This window comes from Tachypleus tridentatus, chromosome 11 (assembly GCF_004210375.1).
Source record: "Tachypleus tridentatus isolate NWPU-2018 chromosome 11, ASM421037v1, whole genome shotgun sequence".
Taxonomy (NCBI): domain Eukaryota; kingdom Metazoa; phylum Arthropoda; class Merostomata; order Xiphosura; family Limulidae; genus Tachypleus; species Tachypleus tridentatus.
In genome coordinates, this window is record NC_134835.1 from 59,945,634 (window position 1) to 59,969,261 (window position 23,628).

General features: G+C 35.4%; 1 protein-coding gene across 1 annotated transcript in view; it reads left to right on the top strand.

The window, feature by feature from the left end:
• Window positions 1-23,628, top strand: part of LOC143232246 (mannose-P-dolichol utilization defect 1 protein homolog) — an 89,089-nt gene that overhangs the window by 20,002 nt on the left and 45,459 nt on the right. Inside the window, exons 3-4 of the mRNA XM_076467416.1 lie at window positions 6,250-6,382; window positions 22,695-22,899. Of these exons, the coding sequence (XP_076323531.1) occupies window positions 6,250-6,382; window positions 22,695-22,899 (338 nt within the window). The remainder of the gene's footprint in view (window positions 1-6,249; window positions 6,383-22,694; window positions 22,900-23,628) is intronic.

The window sequence follows — 23,628 nt, forward strand, 5'->3', positions numbered from 1 at the left end:
CTGTGTCTCCTTGGGTCATACCATCACTGTTTGTTCTCTCTACCTGTCCTCTTGAGAGACATTTGATCAATCAGACTTTGATGCTCTCATTGAACAGTTGCCGTCTCCCTCTCTAATCGTGGGGGACGTTAATTGACATCATCCCCTCTGGGGAAATGCTATTATTCATAGGAGGGGTCACTCTGTAGAGCATATGCTCTCTCATCATAATTTTTTTTTTTTCAATACTGGTTTTTCTGCTTATTTTCATGCACTTAGTCAGTTCTTTACCACTATTGATCTCTTGGTTTGCTCCCCTTCATTATTTTCCAATTTTTCATGGAGGGTTGACAATAATCCACTAGGCAGTGATCATTTTCCTATACTTTTAGAGAGACTGGCCGTGGTCAATGCCACCCTACCCTCGTTCCATGGTGGAAGCTGGATCAGGCAGACAAGTCCACTTTCACTGCTCTTGCAGAACTTGATCCGGTCATCATGAGTCAAACCATTGATAGACGACTGAGTGGCAGCGGTAACTGACTGTATTATACAAGCAGCTGCTCAGTGTATTCCTAAAACCTTGACACGTTTTCCACTATATCGTCATCTATGATGGAATCCTGCCTGCCTCATGGCACAGAAGGCTCAAAAATGGGCCTGGGATACTTTCTGTAGATATCCCACACTTTCGAACCTCATCGCTTTCCAACGGGTCCGTGCACATGCTAAGTGGGTAAGACGTCAAAGCCAGAAGGAATATTGGATTAAGTTCACAACTGGCGTATCTTCTACCGCCAGTTCCAAAGTCATATAGGACAGGGTTCAAAAGGTCAGTGGGCACTACAATTCTGTCTCCTCTCGATCTTACTCTCTGATGGCCAAGAAGTAGCTGATATCCGGAGCATCACTGATACTCTAGGTGAATGCTTTTCCTGGGTATCTAGCACTTCTGCTTGTTCCTCCACCTTTTTTGCCATCACGACTCGGGCAGAGTGTTCACCTCTCTCCTTTCAAACTGACTGTCTCTATGACTATAATTGTCTCTTTACACTGGTGGAACTGGATCTGGCCCTTCATCGGTTTCGCAGTACATCTGTTGGACCAGATGATGTACACTATGACATGCTGTGCCCTCCATCTACTGCTTCTTTTGATATTCTTCTAATTGTTTTTAACAGGATCTGGCACAAGAATGTTTTTCCTAATGCCTGGCACCAGTCTATTATCTTACCTTTCTCTAAGCCTGAGAAAGATTCCAAGATTCCTTCAAACTACCATCCAATTTCTTTAACGAGCTGTCTCTGTAAGACCTTAGAGAGGATGGTTGATGCTCATCTTGTTTGGTTCCTCGAATCAAACAACCTCCTTCTCGCCCACCCAATGTGGGCTCCGACGACAGCACTCCACCATGGACAACCTGATTCGACTTGAAACATCAATCAGAGAAGCCTTTCTCAAACAACAACATCTTGTATCAATATTCTTTGACATTGAGAAGGCTTATGACACAACATGGAGGTATGGCATTTTACGAGATCTCCATATATATGGGTTATGTGGCCATTTACCCATGTTTATTAAAAATGTTTTATTGGACAGGAGATTCCAAGTTCGTGTGGGTTCGACATTTTCCCGATCTTTTCTACAGGAACTTGGGGTGCCTCAGGGCTGTGCTTTGAATGTCACACTTTTCAGTATAAAGATAAATGCCATCACTGAACAACTCCCTCTCACTATTGCAAACGGGCTCTATGTTGACGACTTTCACATCTCATGTCAGTCATTGAACATGAGATACATTGAGCGGCATCTACAAACTGCCATCAATTATGTACTGAAGTGGACCATAGCAAACGGCTTTAATTTCTCTCTCTCTAAAACCGTTTGCATACACTTTTGCTGCCAACGAGGTATTCACCATGATCCTGAACTTCGTATCGGTGAAGTTTCGCTGCCAGTGGTCCCTGAGACGAAGTTCTTGGGGCTCATCTTTGACCGTAAGCTGACCTTTATACCACACTTAAAGCAGCTATGGGTCAAATGCACAAGAGCACTGAATATCCTCTGTGTCCTCTCTACTGCCAGTTGGGGAGCAGATTGATATTCTATGTTAAAGGTATATCGTGCTCTTATTCAATCAAAACTCGACTATGGATCAATGGTCTATGGCTTTGCCAGACCCTCGGCCTTAAAGATGCTGAACCCCATTCATCACCAAGGACTTTGACTCTGCAATGGGGCTTTCTGCACCTCTCCAGTTCAAAGCTTATATGTTGAATCTCATGAACCTTCTCTGCACCTTCGCCATTTGCAACTATCTTTACTATATTCTTCGAAACTTCATTCCTTACCAAAGCATCCCACCTGGGTATGTGTTTTCCTTCCTCAGTGGGCCATATTTTTTCAGAACAGATGATCTGTCATTGCTCCTTTTGGCCTTTGCATTCAGGCACAATTGGATGAATTAGGTCTGTCCTTGGATAACATTGCAGAATCCACTGGTCAGCCCATTCCACCATGGCTTATTACATTCCCCAAATGTGACCTTTTTTTAAATAATCTGAGAAAAGCAGATACTCCCAATAGGAAGTACTGCCTTTTATTTACTGAACATCTTTCAAACAATTTTTCCATTTCAATTTATATGGATGGTTCCAAATCAGGTAACTCTGTGGGCTCTGCCATGGTTTGTTGCTGTTCGGTGGTTGCGTGCAGAATCCCCTCTACAGCTTTTGTGTTTGCTGCTGAACTGCATGCCATATCTCTTGCCCTGGATCATATTGAAGCTGAGCAGTACTCCAAGTGCACTATTTATACTGACTCGCATAGTTCTTTACTGGCCCTGAAATCGCTTCACGTTGGCTCTCACCCTGTTCTTGCTGATATTCAAAACCGACTGGCCCATTTCTCATTAACATCTACTTCTATCCAGTTTTTCTGGATACCAGGCCATGTTGGTATTCATGGGATGAGCTTGTAGACACGGTAAATAAATCTATATGCTCTGGCACTATCACCACTGTACCTATTCCGTACATGGACTATTGTCCTGCATTCAAGGCTCTGCTCCATGCCGGCTGGCAGTCTACTTGGAGTGAGCAACGCGACAACAAGCTTTTCCAAATTAAACCCTATATTGGGCTTTGGCTGTCTAGCCTTTGTAAGGTTTGGAAGGAGGAATTTGTTCTAACTAGACTATGCATTAGTCATAGTTTTTTAACTCATTGTTTACTTTTATCTGGAACTATTGCACCAGTGTGTAGTTTGTGTAACACTCAAATCACTGTAAGCCACATTTTACTTTCTTGCCATTGTTACAACTCTCAACGACAGCACTATTTTAAACATATTCTGTCCCAAGGTTTGTCTGTAACATTGAACAGTGTTATTGGTGACAGTGACACTGTCCACCTTGATAAAGTTTTGTTTTTTAATGGCCATTAATCTTTTTAATCTCATTTAAGTGTTTGATATTTATTCATTACACCTTTTTAATTGTGGTTCCCTTTTAAGAGTTTCAATCTCTCTAGTTCAATTTTGGAAAATGGCCAGAACATTAACTCGACACCAGGACTGGAAAGACCAACTTCAGGTGACTGACGGTAGTTCTTGTACTTACCTGTTAGTCTTCCTGGCGGGTTATGATCATTACCATTCTGCTTCAGGAAGTCCTTTACAACTTTGTAGACTGGATGTCAACATTGGTTTTATTCTATTTTCTGTTTTTAATTGCTGTTTTGTTTTTACCTTCATTTCCTTTTATGAATTTTACTACATTTAATTTATTTTTACCTTTCTACTGGACATTTGGCTAATTATTATTATAATTTTGCTACATGTCTTTTAAAACTTTTATTACTTTACCTTCTGATAATGGCTGTTATGACACACAACCCAGAACCAGGACTGGAAAGGCCAACTTCAGATGACTGACGGTGGTTCTCGTACTTACCTGTTAGTCTTCCTGGCAGGTTATGATCATTACCATTGTGCTAGAGAAAGTCCTTTACAACTTCTCTTACTCTGCTTTCTGTCTTAACATTGTAGGCTAGATGTCAACATTGGTTTTATGCTTTTTCTGTTTTTCAATGCTGTTTTGTTTTACCTTCATTTCCTTTTATGTATTTTACTACATTTAATTTATTTTTACCTTTTTATTGGACATTTGGCACAGATAACCTAGCTGCTTTGTGCCATTAAAACACTAAATCAACCAACCAATCAATCAGATCTCCCCAACTCTTCTTTTTTCATGAGAAAATAATTTGAGAGATTTCAGTCTCCACATATGACAACCCTCTATCCCAGACACCATTCTAGTACACTTCTCTGAATCTTTTCAAACAATTGTCTTTTTTAAGGTAAGGAGCTCAACACATTATTCCAAATGTGACTTAACCAATGACCCATGCAATGAAATTATAACCTCTTTAAACTTGTATTTTGATATTTTTGTAGATACAACCTAAAATCCTATTTGCCATACCACTAGCAACAATATTCTGCTTGGATGGCTTTAGAAACTGATCATCTATTACACAAAGATCCTTTTTTTCATAACATTAAGGTTATTCCTATCCAAATCATACTTATGATTCAAGTTATGATAACCCATATGCATTGTGTTGTATTTATTATAATTAAGACTCGTGCCGTTTATGTGCCTATCTCACTAAATCATCCAAATTTTTTGTAAAGCATCAGCATCTTCTTTACAGCCAGTAACACCCAAGACCTTAACATCATCTGCAAATTTAAGTAACGTTTTGATTATTCCTTCATTTATGTCGTTGTAAATCAAATATCAAAGGTTCTAAGACTGAGTCTTGAAATACCACACTTGTGACATTAATCCAGTTTGGCTGACCTCCATTTGTAACATCCTTCTGCTTTCCTCCATCCAGCCACTTTGTTATACAGTACTATAATTTATACTATACACTACATTTATAGAGGTTTTTTTAAAAGCCTTTCATGTGGCACCTTGTCAAATGCTTTCTGAAAATCCAGATACACTAAAATATATATTCTTACACTCATCAACATGAACAGTAACCTTTTCAAAGAATGTCAAATGATTTGTCAAGCAAGATTTTCTCTCGGTGAAACCATGTTGACTATCCAGTAAAATCATAAGCCTTGTTAAATGATTTTGCACAGTATCTTTTAACAGACTTTTCCCACAACTAATGTAAGACTAAGGAGTCTATAATTAATGAGACAATTAAAAAAAAAAAGTTACATTAGTTAACTCCCATTCTTCTGGTACCTGCTCACTATTCAAGGACTGACAAAAAGTGTACTAGTATGTGGCTCACATATTCAGTTTTCAACTTCCTTCAAAACCCTTGGGGAATCATTATCTGGTCCATGAGTCCTTACTGTTTTGTAAACTTCCCAATTTTTTCTTAACCAGCATATTTCCCAAATCAGTTTCTTTAAAGTATAAAATACATTCAAATAAAAAGATATTGGTAACTTGGAAGATAGGAAAATGATAGCCATGGGATCGTTCTGGTACTGGAATAGTATCTCTGAAATGACATTTAAATACCACTGTCACGATAATTGTCCTAAGGTTTGATGTTTGAAATCATGAAACAAATTACAGTTTTCTTATAATAAAGAAAAACCTATTTCAATCAGTTAAATATTTTCAGTGACTGCAAAGGAGGTGAAGTCCAAAAAGTTTCTAACAATAAGTTTGTTTGGAATTTCCTGAAAAAAAACAAACTATTACTGCTCTGAAAACTGAACCATTTAGAGTTAATATTTTGAACATCACATAAACATATTACTTTTGGAGTTAATAATATTTGAACTTAGTATAGTATTTATGTACACTAATTTTCATCAGAGAAGTAACAAGTATTTCCAATTGGTAGCAGATTCAGGAAATGTTACACAAAGACTAAATTGTTTACTGGCTACTGGGATGAAGAAAGGATTCTTTATAATTGCATGAAATAGAGACAGTAATGAGAATAATATTAAATTAGAGATAATTAAAAAAAACATTCAGAATAGTCTTTAACATGCGATTCAACCAACTATTCTTTTGTATTATAAATATTTAAACATTTTCGTTGGTGCATTTTAATAATTGAGCAATAATTAATGATTAACTCATGTTAATCAGTGAATATCAGTGTATTTTATAGGAAATGGTAACCTGAATTGTTGATTGTAATAACATCTTAGAGAAATTAGATGAGGCTTGTCATTAGTATATTGTTTTTAGTAATGAAATTAATATACATTTTACAGTTAAGGTCCCCCAAATTATGAAAATTTCGAAAGCAAAGAGTGCGGAAGGAATTAACCTGTTTGGAGTTCTGTTAGAGCTGATGGGAGTAGCAGCATCAGCAGCCTACTGTTTAGCAAATGATTATCCATTTAGGTAAATTTTTATGTCTCCAAATATTTCATTTTGTATGTTACACATAAGAAAACCTGTATTCATTTTTTATATTATTATCTGGAGATATATTTTATATAGTTGGTTAATTACAATAGAATGTGTTATGACTTCGAATGTTTTTCATAGACCTTTATGTATTAGAATTTTATTTTTATGAACACTGGAAGAGAAAAGCAAGAAATTACTTATTGTGCGTTATAAATATTCCATACCAAAATGAAGATATGCCTGTGCTGCATCTCTGAACTAGCAAATTATTGCTATCTAATAGACTATTCAGATAAACATTTCAACCAAAAAAGAAAATCTCTAGATTTAAAACTTTTGTTAGGAACTGTGAGTTTTAAGTTCTCGAAAGATGGCAGCACAAGACAAGTTGCGATTTAGAATTTATTCAATGATTTTTGATCGTGACGTGTTAACTACTTTTCGTGTTTTACAACTTGTAATGTTAAAATGTAAGATATTATGCAGCATACTAAAATCCATGTATTTTATCCTTTGAACCGTAAGAAACATCGTTGTATATGATTCATAATATAGTGTTTTATACAATAATCAGTGATGACGAGTGTTTTATACAGTTCTTTACCTTCTTCGGTCATCGTCAGGTTCACAAAATTGTTACAGTTCTTTAATGACAAAATTGTTCCTAAAAGGAAAAAAGTTATGCTTTTATTCAGTATTATTTAAAAATTATTAATATATTAATGGGTAGGCCAACTTGTTAACGAAGGAATGAAAGTTTTTGAGTGTTATTCGCAGTATATCTATTTGTCTATATATGTAAAATTATAATTATTATACATAATGTTTAGATATTAGCGGTTCGCCCAAGAGATGGCGCCACTTTCAATATCTGTCAAATTTACAAAAAAACATTTGTGTCATCATCAGAAGGAAGTGTTGATCAAACATGAGATTAGATACCTGTGTGTGTGTGTGTGTGTGTGTGTGTGTGTGTGTGTGTGCGCGCGCATTAGGGCCATCATCAAGTTTGTATATGGTAATCTGTCATACTTAGTTTTATGATATATCTATTAACTGTGGTTAGTAGTGAGCATTTTATTCTTTAATTTGTATGTGTTATTGAATGTTTTAACTCCAGTTGTTCAATTTACCTGCATATCATGTGAAAAAGGTACAAATATGATGGCTGTTTTTCATCATTCGTAAGACATTCTGTGGCCCTCTCAGCAAACCTAGAGAACATTCTTGTATGTTGCACGTGAATATTGCAAATTGATGAAAATAAAACTATGTAAATACTAATTAAATAAGACATCACACTAAGCAAAATATAATCTGTAATATATACAGCCATGACAAGTCAAAACTACTTATAAAGTAATGCCTATCATCGTTTGTAGTCATTCATGTCAAGCATTTAAAACCAGTCATAATCTGAAATGGTAATTGTTCGTTAAGCCTTCTTTCTAACACTTGAAGTAGTAGTTTCATACAGTTGTCACATGGAAGTGAATTACAGAGTTTAAGATATCCAACTTTCCTGTGAACCATGGCTAGAACATAAGAAAGCATTTACTTCTATGTTTCATTCATGGAGAGGGTAATCAGATGCATGAAACACAACCAATCACAGCAGACTAATGCATATTGATTATAAGTTTCGCAAGGTATCAAAAGTAAAATGTGGAAGTATTTTTAAGCTAATGCAACAGTTGTAAGAGTATTTGGACAAAACAGACCATAACCCAACACAAGCAGGCTGCCATTATCTGTCAGATTTGTGTACTACGATTGTAGAAAAGACCGAATCACATTCTCTTGTTGCAACTAATTTCACAGGGGCTTAAAAATAAACACCACAATGCCAGTTTCTATGTCCAGGCTTTCAACAAATTGCACCTTGCTGTGAAAAAAAATTAAAAGATTCACCTGCAATGGTACCAGTGATGTTTCCCTTAGACCAGAAATATTTGGGACAATATTTATATATATATAAATGTGCCCTAAAGGTACACACAAATGAATAGCCATTTAGAAAGAATTTAGAATCAGACTACCAATTTTCATGTAATAATGTGATTTGTATGAGCAGAAATAAACATTTGCATGGGAATGAATAACATTTTTGAGCATACTATTTGTGCTACACTATGGGTATTTTATCCTATGGCCTCCTATGCTGACATATAGTGTTGTGATTGGTCCGATTTTCAGCATAATATGTAACAGTTTTTTCATGGTTGGCCCAGCAGAATGGTCTGCACATTCATTGGACTTAAACCCACCAAGCTCATATAGGATGTTCTTGGGGGAGACAAAATATTATCTGGGAACAGTTCTTTCAGGGAAGTAGTGATGCAGAAGAACTCAGGACCAAATCAACATCATAGGTTAAAGCATGAAACATCAGTGCCAAGCTGCTCTAGCTGTTAGTTGTGACTATATTTGATTCTGAAATGAAATGTTTCAAGCTGTAAAGTTGTAAAGCCAATTATACCAAATATCCATACATGACATTTTGTTTCATAAGATGTGTTATTAGATGCTTGCTTCATTTGTATAAGAATGAACCATGGTGGAGCAGAGGGTGAATTGATTGGCATTATTCTGGCAGCACTGAAACAAAGTTTTAATTAAGCTTTACTTATTTTGTGCATTGTATTAGGATATACAAGAGCATACAATGACATTGTATTTTCAGTTGTTAAAGAAGTCATTTGTACAAAAAATTACCTTCTGTGTGTGTGTGTGAGAATATTACACTGAAACAAATCATTTTTTTACAATTTGTAAGCACCAACTGTAGTATAACATTCAAATGTCTCTTGTAGAGAAACATTCACACTACAGTAAACTTTTAGATCACACTGGAAATCTCTAAAGTGACATTTTCATATTTTTTTTTAAGGTGCACATCTTAAATGCATGATAAAGCATGCGAATGTGGATTTATGAATGGTGGCAAAATTCTTGGGTGTTAAAACTTTCCTTAAGGTTATTATTATTACACTTTACTGTTTTAAATTTACTAACATTTCAAGTACTTGCATCTGTAGTACTTAAGGATTAAACAAGTTAAAAGGTTGTATAGAAACCATTATAAGCATATTGAATTCAAGAATAGAACGTCGACTATTTATAAACTTAAACAAGATGTTCAAAAAGGAATTATTGACATAAGTGTTTTTGTAACAGATACATATCCTTAAAATAAATATATAAGTAGGTAAAATGCTAAAAATAAAAATCATTTAATTCAATCTGTAAAATGTTCTGCCTGAACAAGTATTTGTATGGCTGTGAGATAGAAATGATAGACATCCTTTACAGAAGACGTATCAACATAGTCTGTTTGTTTACTTAAATGTCATCTCCCTTCACGTGCTTCTGGAGTTTTGTTTAGCTCTACAGTGTTGAATGATAAATCGTCACATCATTTCACACTTACGCCCAAACAGAAAGGGGTGTCAGTATTATTAAACAATATTTCCAGATTTATTAATACAGCTATGTGTCATTAAAGTGTATCACTAAATTCTTGTTTATGTTTTAGCTCACCAGTGACTTAGCTGTCAATGTGAAGGCTTATAACTCTTAAAACTTGTATTCTGCTTTTGTGGTTATTGGTTTATTAATATTTAAATTCCCTCCTTATGATATTGCAAAAGCCAGTCAAACCTTTGAGTTTTTCTATCTCTAATAAAGCATTTGATAATCCAAAAGCAATCTAAAATCCTACATTACTCATATCTAGAGTTTAAACACAATTGTAGCAGTCCAAATATGTTAATGTATACTATACAAAATTATCTAACTTAGTATAATAAGTTCATTCTTGTTTGGGTGTATTTTAATACTAGAAAACTGTGCATGCTGATTGATCAAAGTTGAATATGGATTAAGTTACAACACTGTGAGAACATTGATTACATACAGTTAATTTCTGTTCATGTTTTTTTTATGTATTCTTATCTTAAAGTCAGTACTGTAGGGGTAAAAAAAACCTTGACTGTTTTGTCTATTACATATTAGTAAGTTCACCTTATTAAGCTTTCTGTTTATAATTTAAACCCACTGTTTTTTGTAAGGTCTGGTTTAAGATTTATAGAAACATCACTACCTGATTTACAAAATTTAAAACGGTCGTTTTATGGGCTATGACCTTTGAATAATCTTCTATGATTTTTAAAAATTTTTATTAAAACATCCACACTCCTAGTTCTGTTTATGTACAGTAAAGTGGTCATTATTTGGTGTGTGCAAATAATTGGTTTAGTACTGTAAATATGTGCTTGTTGAAAAGTGATTCTAGGAAAAAGTACTTATGCATGTGAAATCTATGTTTGTTTCAATCAAAATAAACAGTTAATTGCCTTTATAATGGAATGTGTTCAATATGTGAATCATAACACATTCATATCCTTAGATTAAAATTAATACCAAACATTTTGATTTTAGCTGTCTGTAATCAATGTCCCTACTGGACTACTTTTCCTCTATGAAAATGCTCCATCCCACTGGCTCAGTGGTAAGTATGCAGACTTACAACACTAAAAATTGGGTTTCGATACCCTTGGTGGGCAGAGCACTTACATTGCATTCAATAGGTATATGCTTGCTTAACAACAAACAAAGAAGCTTACATAAATTTAACAGATTAAAGACAACCTTGTCATATAGGCATATGACAAAGGGTAGCTGGAACTTTTACTTATAGCTGTTATATGTGCATCTCAAACCAATGATCATATGGTATTAGACTTGCCTGCATTAGTGTAGTGTTTTATTTACTAATGAGGAATCATTGCACAGGGAATAACAAAAAAAAAAAAAAAGCATCCATGCCAGGTGCATTTGAGGGGTGCAGCTTTTACAAAGAGTATTGGTAGAACATAATTGATAATAGGAGAAGATTGTACAACTTTATAAGGCAAGAGGCTTGTGAGGTGTTATTTGATGTGGTGTTGCTAAAATATTACAACCTACACTTTTAGAATATAAATGCTAAATCTACTTGGGAAGCCAGACAGACCCCAAGAGTACTTTGTTACAGTCAAAGATGTTTAAAATCACAGAATTCACTTCTGAAATTTTCATGCTTATCATGAGTTAAGCTTGGAGATGAAGAGTTTGGTTAATTGAATAACCAATAGGATACAGAGATGAAGAGTTTGGTTAATTGAATAACCAATAGGATACATGAAGTAATTACTTTCACAATTCTTGAATTCTAAATGAAGTTCTTCCTTTCTGTCCATTACATAATAAAATTGTAGTTAATACTGAAACCATTATATCATTGAATGAAATTGCAACTATGAGTTCTAAAGCATATTTGTTTGTCTGTAAATATGCCAACTTTAAGTCTTTAAATATGTTTCCGTATTGTGTTACTTGTGTTATTACAACAACTGTGTATTCAAGTTAATGGCTCTTTAATGAAATAAAAATTGCTTCAGAAAGTGTTTTATTTTCAATGCAGTAAAGATAATATAACTTCACGGAACAACAAAAATTTTATTAACACAGAACTCATAAACCTGTTGAAGGTATAAATGTGTTTATGTTGATAGAGAACACATTCAAGGAGTAACAATATTTATTTTAAATACAGAGAGAATAGAGTAATCTATTTAAGTGATATTTGATAATAAGTGTCAATAATGAATTGACACTTTGCAGAAATATGAAAAAATTGAATATCAAACAGTGCCATATAATTAATAGGAACGTGGAATACTAAAGTATAATTGTTGTAGCTGACGCAAGCACGCACTTTCAAACAAACAAAATATCCACTTACGATTTGCCCATGTTTGGAGGGAGAGCAGGACACAGTTGTCAGTTGATTAGGTTGACTTTTGTCTCAGCGGTGCCTGTTTATTGACCGTTGTGACAGCCTTTACTGTCTCGTGTTTCTATTAAGCATTACTTTTCGTGAACAATAATTAATACAGACTTCTAGAATTGTACTGCTTAAAAATATTTTACATATTATCAGTTGTTCCAATATATCATCTGAAGATTTGTACAACTGTGCAGGTCAAGTTCATTTTCATGTTTCATGTATTGTTAATGATGTTATTCATTATTTGGATTAAATAATTTGAAACCACGTGTACAAATTTTGGTAATGAATTTCCAAAAACTTAAGGTCTTCTGACTGATACGTAATTTTAATACTTGTCACAGAAATAGGACCCGGCATGGCCAAGAGTGTTAAGGCGTGTGACTCGTAATCTTAGGGTCGCAGGTTCGCATCCCGGTCGCGCCATACATTCTTGCCCTCCCAGTCGTGGGGGCGTTATAATGTGACGGTCAATCCCACTATTCATTGGTAAAAGAGTAGCCCAAGAGTTGGCGGTGGGTGGTGATGACTAGCTGCCTTTCCTCTCGTCTTACATTGCTAAATTAGGGACGGCTAGCACAGATAGCCCTCGAGTAGCTTTGTGCGAAATTTCAAAACAAACCAAACACAGAAGTAAAAAAACAACAACAAGGGTTTTACTACAGCGTGTTTGAAAATGTGTATATAAAAAAGAATATTGAATAATATTTGTATAACTTGAAATAACAACAAAGTTCAAAATAAAATATCTTCCAAAGGCTTGTAAGTTGTATTGGAGTTAATCAATAAATCTTTAAATGTATTCCATCATTAGTGATTATCACCTTTGTTCTGACAACGTTTCCCAAGTCAGCTGTAGAGATGGATAAAACAGCAACATGGATATGAAGTTTCGGTTCCTCAAGTTTCCTTGTTTTGTTATGATAGACTTTTGTTTTAAAAAGGTCAAGAAGGGTGAAATTGGGGAGGAACTTTTCAAGAGTTACCGTTTTACCCCAAATACGTCCAATTCCAACGTGCGAAATGTAACACATTCATAAATAACATTGATGATGATAATTTAGTTTAGATAAAACATGCAGGCATTCGGTTTTGAATTTTATAATATTGAATAATAACTTATTCGATTTTCTCTCTCATGTATTCGTTTTGGAACACCATGCACATTAGCATATGAACACACCTCTACCACCGAACTTTAACGTTTCAACCCTAGAGTCAGCAGTTTCGACTTTGGTGGAAGTACATACATATGATCCACGTATTGTCCAGCAGTATGGATAAGTCTTTCAACTGTAAGTTACGCTTAAGGGTTGTGTAGGGGCAAAATTGTTAGGGGTTTTGAGTTACAGCACTAATTTACTGCTTTCGTTTGTTATGTCATCCTTTTTAAAGGAGTCGACTTGGAGAAAAGACTTAACTAAAACGTTTTTTATTGTTTTGATATAAAACAATTTAAACCTTAAAACTCCCTATTGACACTAGTGTTAACTATACTGAATTTTGATCTGTTTTAACGGGGAAATACTCAAAATATAAAGTTGTTAATATTTATCTTTGCGTTGTAGTTATGCGGTATATAATCTATATCTTGGGTAATATATGTTTAGTAAACAGTCTCGTGGATACAACATTTTAAACCTAGCGATATTTATATTTCGTAATTTTAATACTTGCTGGACTTGGCATGGCCAGGTGGTTAAATAATCCACTTGTAATCTGAGGGTCGCGGATTTGAATCCCCATCACACTAAACATGCTTGCCCTTTCAGCCTCGGCGGCGTTATAAAGTAATGGTCAATCCCACTATTCGTTGGTAAAAAAGTAAAAAGTTGGCGGCGGGTGGTGGTGATTAACTGTCTTCCCTCTAGTCTTACACTGCTAAATTAGGGACGGCTAGCGCAGATAGCTCTCATCTAGCTTTGTGTGAAACTCCAAAACAAACAGTACGTGCTAGATTGCTAAAAATATGAAACTCCAAGAGTACTGTATTTTTTAAGTATATTTTTATTTTGTTTTAAAATTACTTCAGTACATAGGCAATGTGATAAAAGATCTGTTTATTTCAACGGTGATTATCTTTCCTTATTTCATCATTGATTTCAGTAGTACTTTCCAAATACATTGAATTCAAATATCTAAATATGATTTTTTTTTTAGACGAGTAAAAAGTAAACGTTTAGTATTTCCCGTGGGTTTGTTCTTGGCATCTTGTAGATCTGCGAAAACTTGGAGGATATTTCAATTTGTTTGTTAAGAAAAAAACAAAAAACTTGTTATTCCGAAATCTAACATAAATATCTCAACGACCCCTACTATATCTATAATTTCGCAACCGAGCCGGTGAGCTCTGGTGTTGGACAAAAGGCCTCGTCGACACCAGTTGTGGCAGCTTTTGTATGTGTTGTTGGGATATCTTTTAATTTAACTCAAGTCTTTAACATGACTGGTGTAGTTTTTCTTTCTCTGACGCTGTCATTGTTTAACCTTCTCCGGGTACATAAAAACTGACTTCTAAGGGCCTAGTGGCTAGAGCGCTCAGTTCGCAGTCTGTGGTCTCGAATCCTCGTTACCAAACATGCTCCCCTTTTCAGTCGTGGAAGCATCAAAATGTGATAGTCAATCCTACTATTCGCTGGTAAAAAAGTATCCCAGTAGTTGGCGGCGTGCGATGTTGGCTAGCTTACTTCCCTCCAATTTATCGCTGCTGAACTAGGGACAGTAAGATCAAACTGCCCTGAAGTAGCTTTGTGCTAAATTTAAAAACAAACACTAACTCAATTTAAGTCGCGGTGTTACAGCTATCGTATCTCGACTGGCCTGATGAGCTCTGGTGTTGGGCGCGTTGGCACTGGTTATGGTAGATGCAGTGTAATTGAAATATTGCATATTATTCACTCTCACTTCATAAGTTATTAGAATGATAGCTCGTTTCTTTAAGTGGCGTGAATTTTCAATTTAAAATGAAGAGGCACGACTTCAAAGTTAAGTGTACTTTCAACTAATGTACTAGAAGAAACTGGCCCATCTTTGGATAATAGTTTTAGATGTATATAAATAATCTTGTCGGTACCAGTGGCTGCTATACGAGAATTTGTAATGGAGGAGACGCTCAAGACGTATGAAATACTTTATATGTTTTCATGTTTTATTGATTATCGTTTCGTGATTAGAGCACAGATAACATTTTGTGTAGCTTTGTGCTTAACTAGAGATAAACATTTCGTGTGTTTTAAGTCTGATGCAAAATCGTGCACTTCTCTCTTTGCTGGGTCAGCGTTTGTTGTGTTTTTTATGGTGTTTTTGATGATTAGAACGTCAATACATTTTTTTTATTCACGTGTATATCTGTAGGATCGGTTATAGCCAGAAACAGTTATATTTTAGACTTACATGTAAAAAACAAAAAATATGGATAAAATTTACTTTTGAGGTCATTCAGACTCAACTAGAATAAGTACTGTAATAACTTAGTGCTACAACGAGATAACTCTTGTAAACTGTTCTCTATTTCTTGTTGGTTTGTTTGAAATTAAGCACAAAATTACACGATTGTCTATCTGTGCCAACCACGGTTGTCTAAACCCAGTTTCTAGCGTTGTAAGTATGCAGACATACCACTGTGCCACTAAGGGGCTTCCCTCTCTCGGTATGGCATTATAGTTATTAATAGTTTAATAACGTGACGTCAATGAATGGTTTAAAATTTGATGCCTGAATTTAAAACTGTTATGATAAGTGTGAGCGCTAACAGCACAATATTGTGTGTTTAATACGGGAAGAATTTGTATAAATATTTAAACGCATGATTGAATAAACTAATCTTTCTGCGTACTGGACAGTGGACATTTTCTGTAAATCTTTAGTTGGTTCTTCGAGCTGGGATTTTCAATGAATGAGATCGAGATCAATGGCGTTGTCAACATTATTTAGAATTACAGCCAGGTGGTGGCGCTATAAACGTCAAACTGATGCTTCGTTCTGGTCAACACGAAATCCCATATATTAGAGTAATAGCTACTTTCAAATAGTGAGTTTTGGAAAGCGTTTCTTTATGTACGTTAAATATTGTGCTTAAAAGGAGGAAAGTCGCTGGAGCAACACAGTTTTAAAATTGACCATTTATACTGACTACTTTACAGAATTGCTAACAAAATATTTATTATCACAATTTAACAACTAATTCTTTTTTACAAGTTACTACAAATTCATTATTTCAAGCTATCACAAAGTATTTGTCATAAAAAATTTTGTTTTTAGTTAAAAATTGTTTAATTTTTCTATACTGTTTATCTATTAAATCATTACTTGTTTTAAAAATTAATAAATTTATCTTCCTGCACAACTAATAATATTTAATGTTAATTCAGTAATAGCGTAATAGTCACATGGAGTTTTGATAGTGTTTGTAGATAAACTTTTGTCGATTTAATTCTCCTTCGTTTAAATGATATATATAATCATGTGATATATACAGTAAAAACTACGTTAAGAGTGGATTAAATTCACAGCGCTATCAGCGGCTAATGCTGGTTTTAAACGACAGAGAAAACTCCAAAGGTGAGCTTAAACATTCTTGAAACAATATATACATAAATCACTTATCGCCATCTTTGTGCACATCGTGTAAAAGGTATCAAATACCTAACATTCGCACGAGGATTGCGCAGGAGGTACCCGAACTTTGTATTCTACTAGTCGTTATTACAGAATTATATCAAAACCGCAAAGAATTCCAAGGCAATTAGCTGTCATTAATCTTTCATCAGTTAAATATCAACACCATTCCGCTTGATGAGTATGAACCAGGACGACCCGCCCCAAGCGGAACGGGAGAAGGCAGCGCTATGGTTAATGAGGCGGAAGAAAGTGACATCAAAGTCAGGTGGACTAATATTGTTTGGCTGGTTCCCTCAACCTCAAGTGTATAGCATGCAGCTTTTGTCATGAGCATTATCATTTTTATAGACGACCAACCCTCTCGTGCGTCACAGGCCTTTAATGAGAAGGCTATAAATTAACCAAGGATAAATGGTAAAGGTGTGGACTTTGTAGCCCTTTAAGATATCCATATGAGGACAAGGGAATGAGTCGTACAGTTGTGGTTTATACATTAATCTAAAGTGTAATTCATATCTTGTACCACTCAAGAAAATGTGATTACACTAAACATTGTTGTATACACCGCAGTAGTGTATATAGTAACAAATAGATAAAATGAAATCGTGAGTTTCTTATAACATTTAAGCCGTAAGAGATTGACATCTGAAAAGCTTATGCATGTGGTAAATATGTGTAATTAACTCGCGTATATTAATTTACACACATTGTTGGTGCATTCAGTCAATTAGGCCTGGCATGGCAAAGTGGTTAGGGTGCTCGACTCGTTATACGCAGGTTAAGAGTTCGAATCCTTGTCTCGCCTTACATGCTCCCCCTTCCAGCCGTGGAGGCGTTATAATATTTCAGTCAATCCCATTATTCGTTCGTAACATAACGTGATGACTAGCTTTTCCTCTAGTCTTTCCCTTCTCAGTTAGGGACGGCTGGCATTTAGCTTTGCTCGAATTTCATTAGAAATCAAAGCAAACTATTCGTTCGTTACTGTGTTTTGCGAAGAACTAACGTTACGATGTCAAGTGCTTCAATCATCATTTTAATCTGAGAAACTAACTCGTGTTTCCAGTTTCCTGTGGTTCACGTAAACATTGTTTATCTCCAACTCTATGTTACAAGTTTTGTAGAATTTGCAAGAAGATTGGTATTCGTTCTTAAATAACGTAATCTGATATTTTATAAGCTTTAACTTGCATAATTCATTTACAAGAGATCTAGTGTGGCCAGGGCTCTTGCAGTCCAAGGGCCACAGAGTCGAATCCCCTTCCCACCAAACCTGCTCGCACATTCAATCGTGAGGGATGCTATAACGTTACTATCAATCCCACTGTTCGTTGGGAAAAGAGTAGCCCTAATTTAGAGACGGCTAGCTCAGATACCCTTTGTGTAACTTTATGCGAAATTAAAAAAAGAAACAAATCTTTACAAGATCGGCTGACTAGTTTTTAGTAGGAACAACTCATAAAACTGTTAGGTCAATTCTGAAAGCAAATTTTATTATTATTTAACTTTTAAATGATTAGATAAATGTACTCGTTGTGTATTGATACAAAATTCAATTTAAAATGATATGCTCGCCCTTTTAGTCGTAGGGGCGTTATAAAGTGAGGGTCAGTCCGTTGGTAAAAGAATAGCCCGAGAGTTGGCGGTGGGTGGTGATGGCTAGGTGCCTTCCCGATAGTCTTACATTGTTAAATTAGGAACGGCTATCGCAGATAGCTCTCGTGTAGCTTTGCGTGAAATTCAAACACAAAGAAACTGGCAAAAATGACTAAAACAAAAAATGTAATAGTCTGTAAATGACTATACCTTCATGAGATAACAAATTCGCGCACTACTTCAAGAACCATGCTATTCTTGCGGGTCCTTACATTCAAATTAAACGCTATCGATAGGTTTAATGACATCGTTGTTTAACGTTAGGGGCAGCTACGCCTAAATTCGAAGGTAACTGACTTGACTTTTTAGGCTGTCTCTGTATAATGTGCCACTCAAGTTGAAAATAATCCCTGTTTCTAACGTGTTACAGAGGTGTCGCTAGGCAAATAACACAGGTGGTTCGAACCCTGATTATATTTTACAGTCCTGAATCCCAAGTTGGTGTCTTGAAAAATCAAATGGGAAACTATGATCGATATCATACTGAAACGCCGAAAATTCCCACGCCTATAGGGTCGAATTTCTAATCGTTTAAGTACTTAGCGAAGCCTTTGCCGTGTTTTCTCAGAAATATAAAGTACTGAATAAACGTTAATGGTTAAGCTTGTTATTTAGGAAGTCTGAGCATTATCTGCTAATGTGATCGAGAGGAGTTAATTATTTTTATAATAATCGTAAAAATGGTTTTAATTTCTTTTACAAGAAATATTTTCTTTGGAATTCGCGTAACTGGTTGATCAGCATCTTACCAAGTTAATTATAAGTATACACATCTGTACAAATACGTGTACAAAAATATCTTGCGTCTTGACTGATGTATTGTTGTGGACTATTGTTATTATTTTAATTGTACTAACTATAGCTAGAGGGAGTTTTGACATCACGTTTATAGCTCAATTATGGATTTTTTTTTTAATTTAGAAAACTGCTTAAGCGATATAAAACTTATGAGGAGCGATTTATAAATACGTATAATTGATTATTTAACTTGTTGCACAGTGGATTGATTATTCAGTCAACCAGTTAGTCCAGTACCGTTTATTCTGAGATTATTTTCAACCAATACGTGGAGATGGCTGCTATACATACGAGAAAATTAGAAAATAAATGAGTTTAACATTATTTGTAACGTTACTTAAAATCGTAAGTGTAGAAATTGTCTAAAAATAATACGTTCTCGATCATTAAGTGGATTGGACTTTGCAATTTCTTCTTTTTTTTTTTTTTTTTGCCAAATAATTTAGAACTACCCACAGAACAGTAAAGACTGTTAAAACAAGATGTATGGGAGATATTGATCACCTGTGAATGAGAAATTTCACTTTATATACAAAATCAGTTGTTCAAGGAATCGCAACGAGTGGTCACGAATGAATAATAATGTATATGTGAGTGTGTGTGTGTGTTAAGTATTCACTATCACTATTTTCCCAGTAGGTTTCAAGTATTATTTGTTTGTTTTTGAATTTCGGACAAAGCTACTCGAGGGCTATCTGTGCTAGCCATCCCTAATTTAGTAGCGTAAGACTGGAGGGAAGACAGCTAGTCACCACCACCCACCGCCAACTCTTGGGCTACTCTTTTACCAACGAATAGTGGAATTGACCGTCACATTATAACACCCCTACGGCTGAAAGGGAGAGCATGTTTGGCGCGACGGGGATGCGAACCCGCGACTCTCAGTCGCACGCCTTAACACGCTTGGCCATGCCGGGTCTTAGGTTTCAAGTAAAAAAACTGGTTAGTTATTTAAAACTCCATGGTAAGCAATAATAAAATTAAATATTTGAAATTTAAGAACATTGGATGACGATTGTCCAATAAGTGTATAAATATTCGATGTATGTTATTTTTCTATAAGTAATGTTATTTTTAAGCAAAAATTAAAATGAAACCAGTAATTAAGGAGTTGGCTTCACTTGTGAAAGACTGAATTGTGTAGCTTTTTGTGTCAAGTTGCGTAAAGTGCTGTTTATTTCCACATCATAAACGTTTTATAAAGTAACTTTGTTATTCCGTGTTTTTTTTCTTTTTTCTCTTTATGAAAGTATGTTTAGAGGTTCTACCTATTTTTTGTACGTCTCGGCCTGGAAAAGTCTAATGGTTAGGACGCTTGACTCGCAATCTGCGGGTTATGGGTTCAAATCCCCGTCGCCGAATACGCTTGTCCTTTCAACGTTAATAAAATAATAGTCGGTCCGGCGTGGCCAGGTGGCTAGGGCACTCGACTCGTAATATGAGGGTCGCGGGTTCGAATCTCGTCACACCAAATATGCTCGTCCTTTCCGCCGAGGGGGGTATTATAATTAACGGTCAATTCTACTATTTGTTGGTAAAAGAGTAGCCCAAGAGTTAGTGATGACTAGTTGCTTTCCCTCTAGTCTTACTAAATTAAGTACGGCTAGCACAAATAGCTCTCGTGTAGCTTTGAGCGAAATTCTAAAAACAAACAAACAAATTAATAGTCCAGGAGTAGGCAGTTAGTGGTAACAATTAGCTGTCTTACAGTCTATTACTACTAAATTTGGAACGGATAGCATCTATATCTCTCAGCAGGTTTACGCAAGATGCAGAACAAACCAAAACAAACGTTTTGTGTTGTTCGCAACAGTTGATATTTGAACACTATATATATCTAAATAGATACATAATGCACTACTTTTACTGTTTCATTGTAGCCTTTCATTATGTTTAGATTCAGGAAGTATAGAAACTTTTGATGTAGTGATATGTTCGCCAAGCTTTTCTTCTATGTAATTATATTTTTTTATTATTTTGACATAAAATTACAAATACGGTTATGTACATATATGTTTCAGTATACGTGCTTCCAAACTGTAGGTAAAGATCAGGTTTTTGATACACCTTGTGGGTATATAAAAGGGAGAATATTGTCTTTCCGCTCAACAGTAAACAAACTAGTTGTCGTAACGTGTATCGAGCCAAGTTGTACACTACTGGCCAAAATTTTAAGGCCAATGAACATAAAGAAAAAATATGCATTTTGCGTTGTTAGACTCAACCGCTTAATTGAGTAGAGCCACGAAAGATGAAAATAAGAAAAGGAAAAATAAAAAAACTTTTTAGCATTTAATAGGGAAAATGTAAACACTATGAAATTAGCATAAATACAAGCTGGACAAAAGTTTAAGACCATACCAAAAAGAGGTCATAAACAGGGTAGGAAATACCCAACAAGAGGTCTCGGTAGTAAGTTACACGGCCGTCTTTGCGAATAACTTCAAACATTCGCTTTGGCATGGTCGATATAAGCGTTTGCAGAAGGCTGGCTGGAATGTTATTCTAAATTGTGAAGATTGCTTCACAAAGTTTAACCGAGCTGTTTCGTGGTGTGGAAGGAGGCGTTTACGGTTTTTAAAGCCTTTCTGTCGTAGATGCCGTCTTATTGTTTTTGAGCTGCATTTTGCGTCCGTAAGGACCTTAATCTGGTTCGACAATCGGCTGGTATCTTACCGGACAACCCCTCGAATCCTCCTGCTCAACGCCGGCGAAAGTTTCTTGGGCTGACCGCTTGAAATTCTCTTTCCGTGTCCCTCAGGGTCTTTTAAGAAATTTGCAACAACAGTTGTACTACGCCCAATCTCAACAGCGATGGCACGTTGAGAGAGACCTTGCTTTTACAGCTCGAAAATTCTGCCACGTTCAAACTCTGTCAACTTTTTAGCCTTTGCCATATTTCTACCCAGTGTAACACAGGAGATGTGTTGACAACGCTCATGGTTGAACACAAATGACTAAATTTCGTTACGTGTTTACTAATTAACACTTCGTTTCAGTATGATCTTAAACTTTTGACAAGCTGTATTTAGGCTAATTTCACAGTGTTCACATTTTTCCTATTAAATGCTAAAAAAGTTTATTTTTCCTTATTTTCTTTCGAAGCTCTATTTAAATAAGTGGTTGAGTCTAACAACGCAAAATGCATATTTTTTTCTTTATGGTCATGAGCCTTAAGATTTTGGCCAGCAGTATATACTCGTACGGATGTATTATAACCACGCTTCTTCAATAGTTATGAAATACGCATTCTGTAGGCTACAGTTAATTGGAAAGCAAACAGACTACACAGTGTCCATGCGTTATTTACTGCTTGAGTTTGAATTAGGGTCAGTTTTGGTATAATGGCTAAACTACAATAAACACATACAAATACAATATTTTACTTTTTCTTTCCAGCTCCTGGGGAGAGACATTCTTTCTGGTAATAGAGACAGCAGCTATAGCCTTTCTTATCTTGTTTTACAACCAAACGAAAGAGAGGGCCTATAGTTTTCTTCTTATTTTTGCGACGCTGTGCTATATCCTAGGAAGTGGACTTACCCCTATGAACATCCTTTCCTTTCTCCAGATTGCTAGTGTTCCTGTAGTTGTCAGTGGAAAGGTAGGTCTTTAAAACCAGAAGAAACGTATGATGTATTACTCAATAGTAAGAAAAATTAATATCTCATATTACTGTATCATAAGAGGCGGATGCCAAATTTCTCTAGTCATTTTTGTGAAATAAGTAGTTTCTTGAACATGCATATACAAAACGTATTATGAGAAACACGTGCAGTGTATAGTTTTCAACTGTAGTGCTACCGCAGTTGTTGTTTTTTTCGTCTTTTATAGCGAATCTATTATCAACTTGTCATTGTGTACATAAGTTACAAGAACGCTCTGATATTTCTTATAATTGTATATAAACTAGGGACAGAATACTGTCTTGGGAAATTCTGTTATGTACCTTCATATATATATACATTTACACACACCACTTACTGAAGTAATGTATATATCAGTATCTAAATAACAAGTTATATTGCAGAGGACTGAACAGTTTCTTTCAGGATCGTGTGTACCAGCGCTTGGGCATGTACGTTTGTGTATGTCTATACAGAAGTAGTGTGAAAAACTAGATGCCTTTTAAGAAGTAGGTTCGTTAGATTGCATCATTCGGAAATGGAGTAACACATGCTGTGAACAAAGGCTTAGCAATTTTGGACATTGTTGATAAGAATAGTAAGAAGTTCGCTGGTGGTCTAACGATGTTCACCACAGAATCTGCTTTGAGTATATAGAAAACCACCTGTCTTCAAAATATTTTACCCACTGTTGAAGTTACGTAATC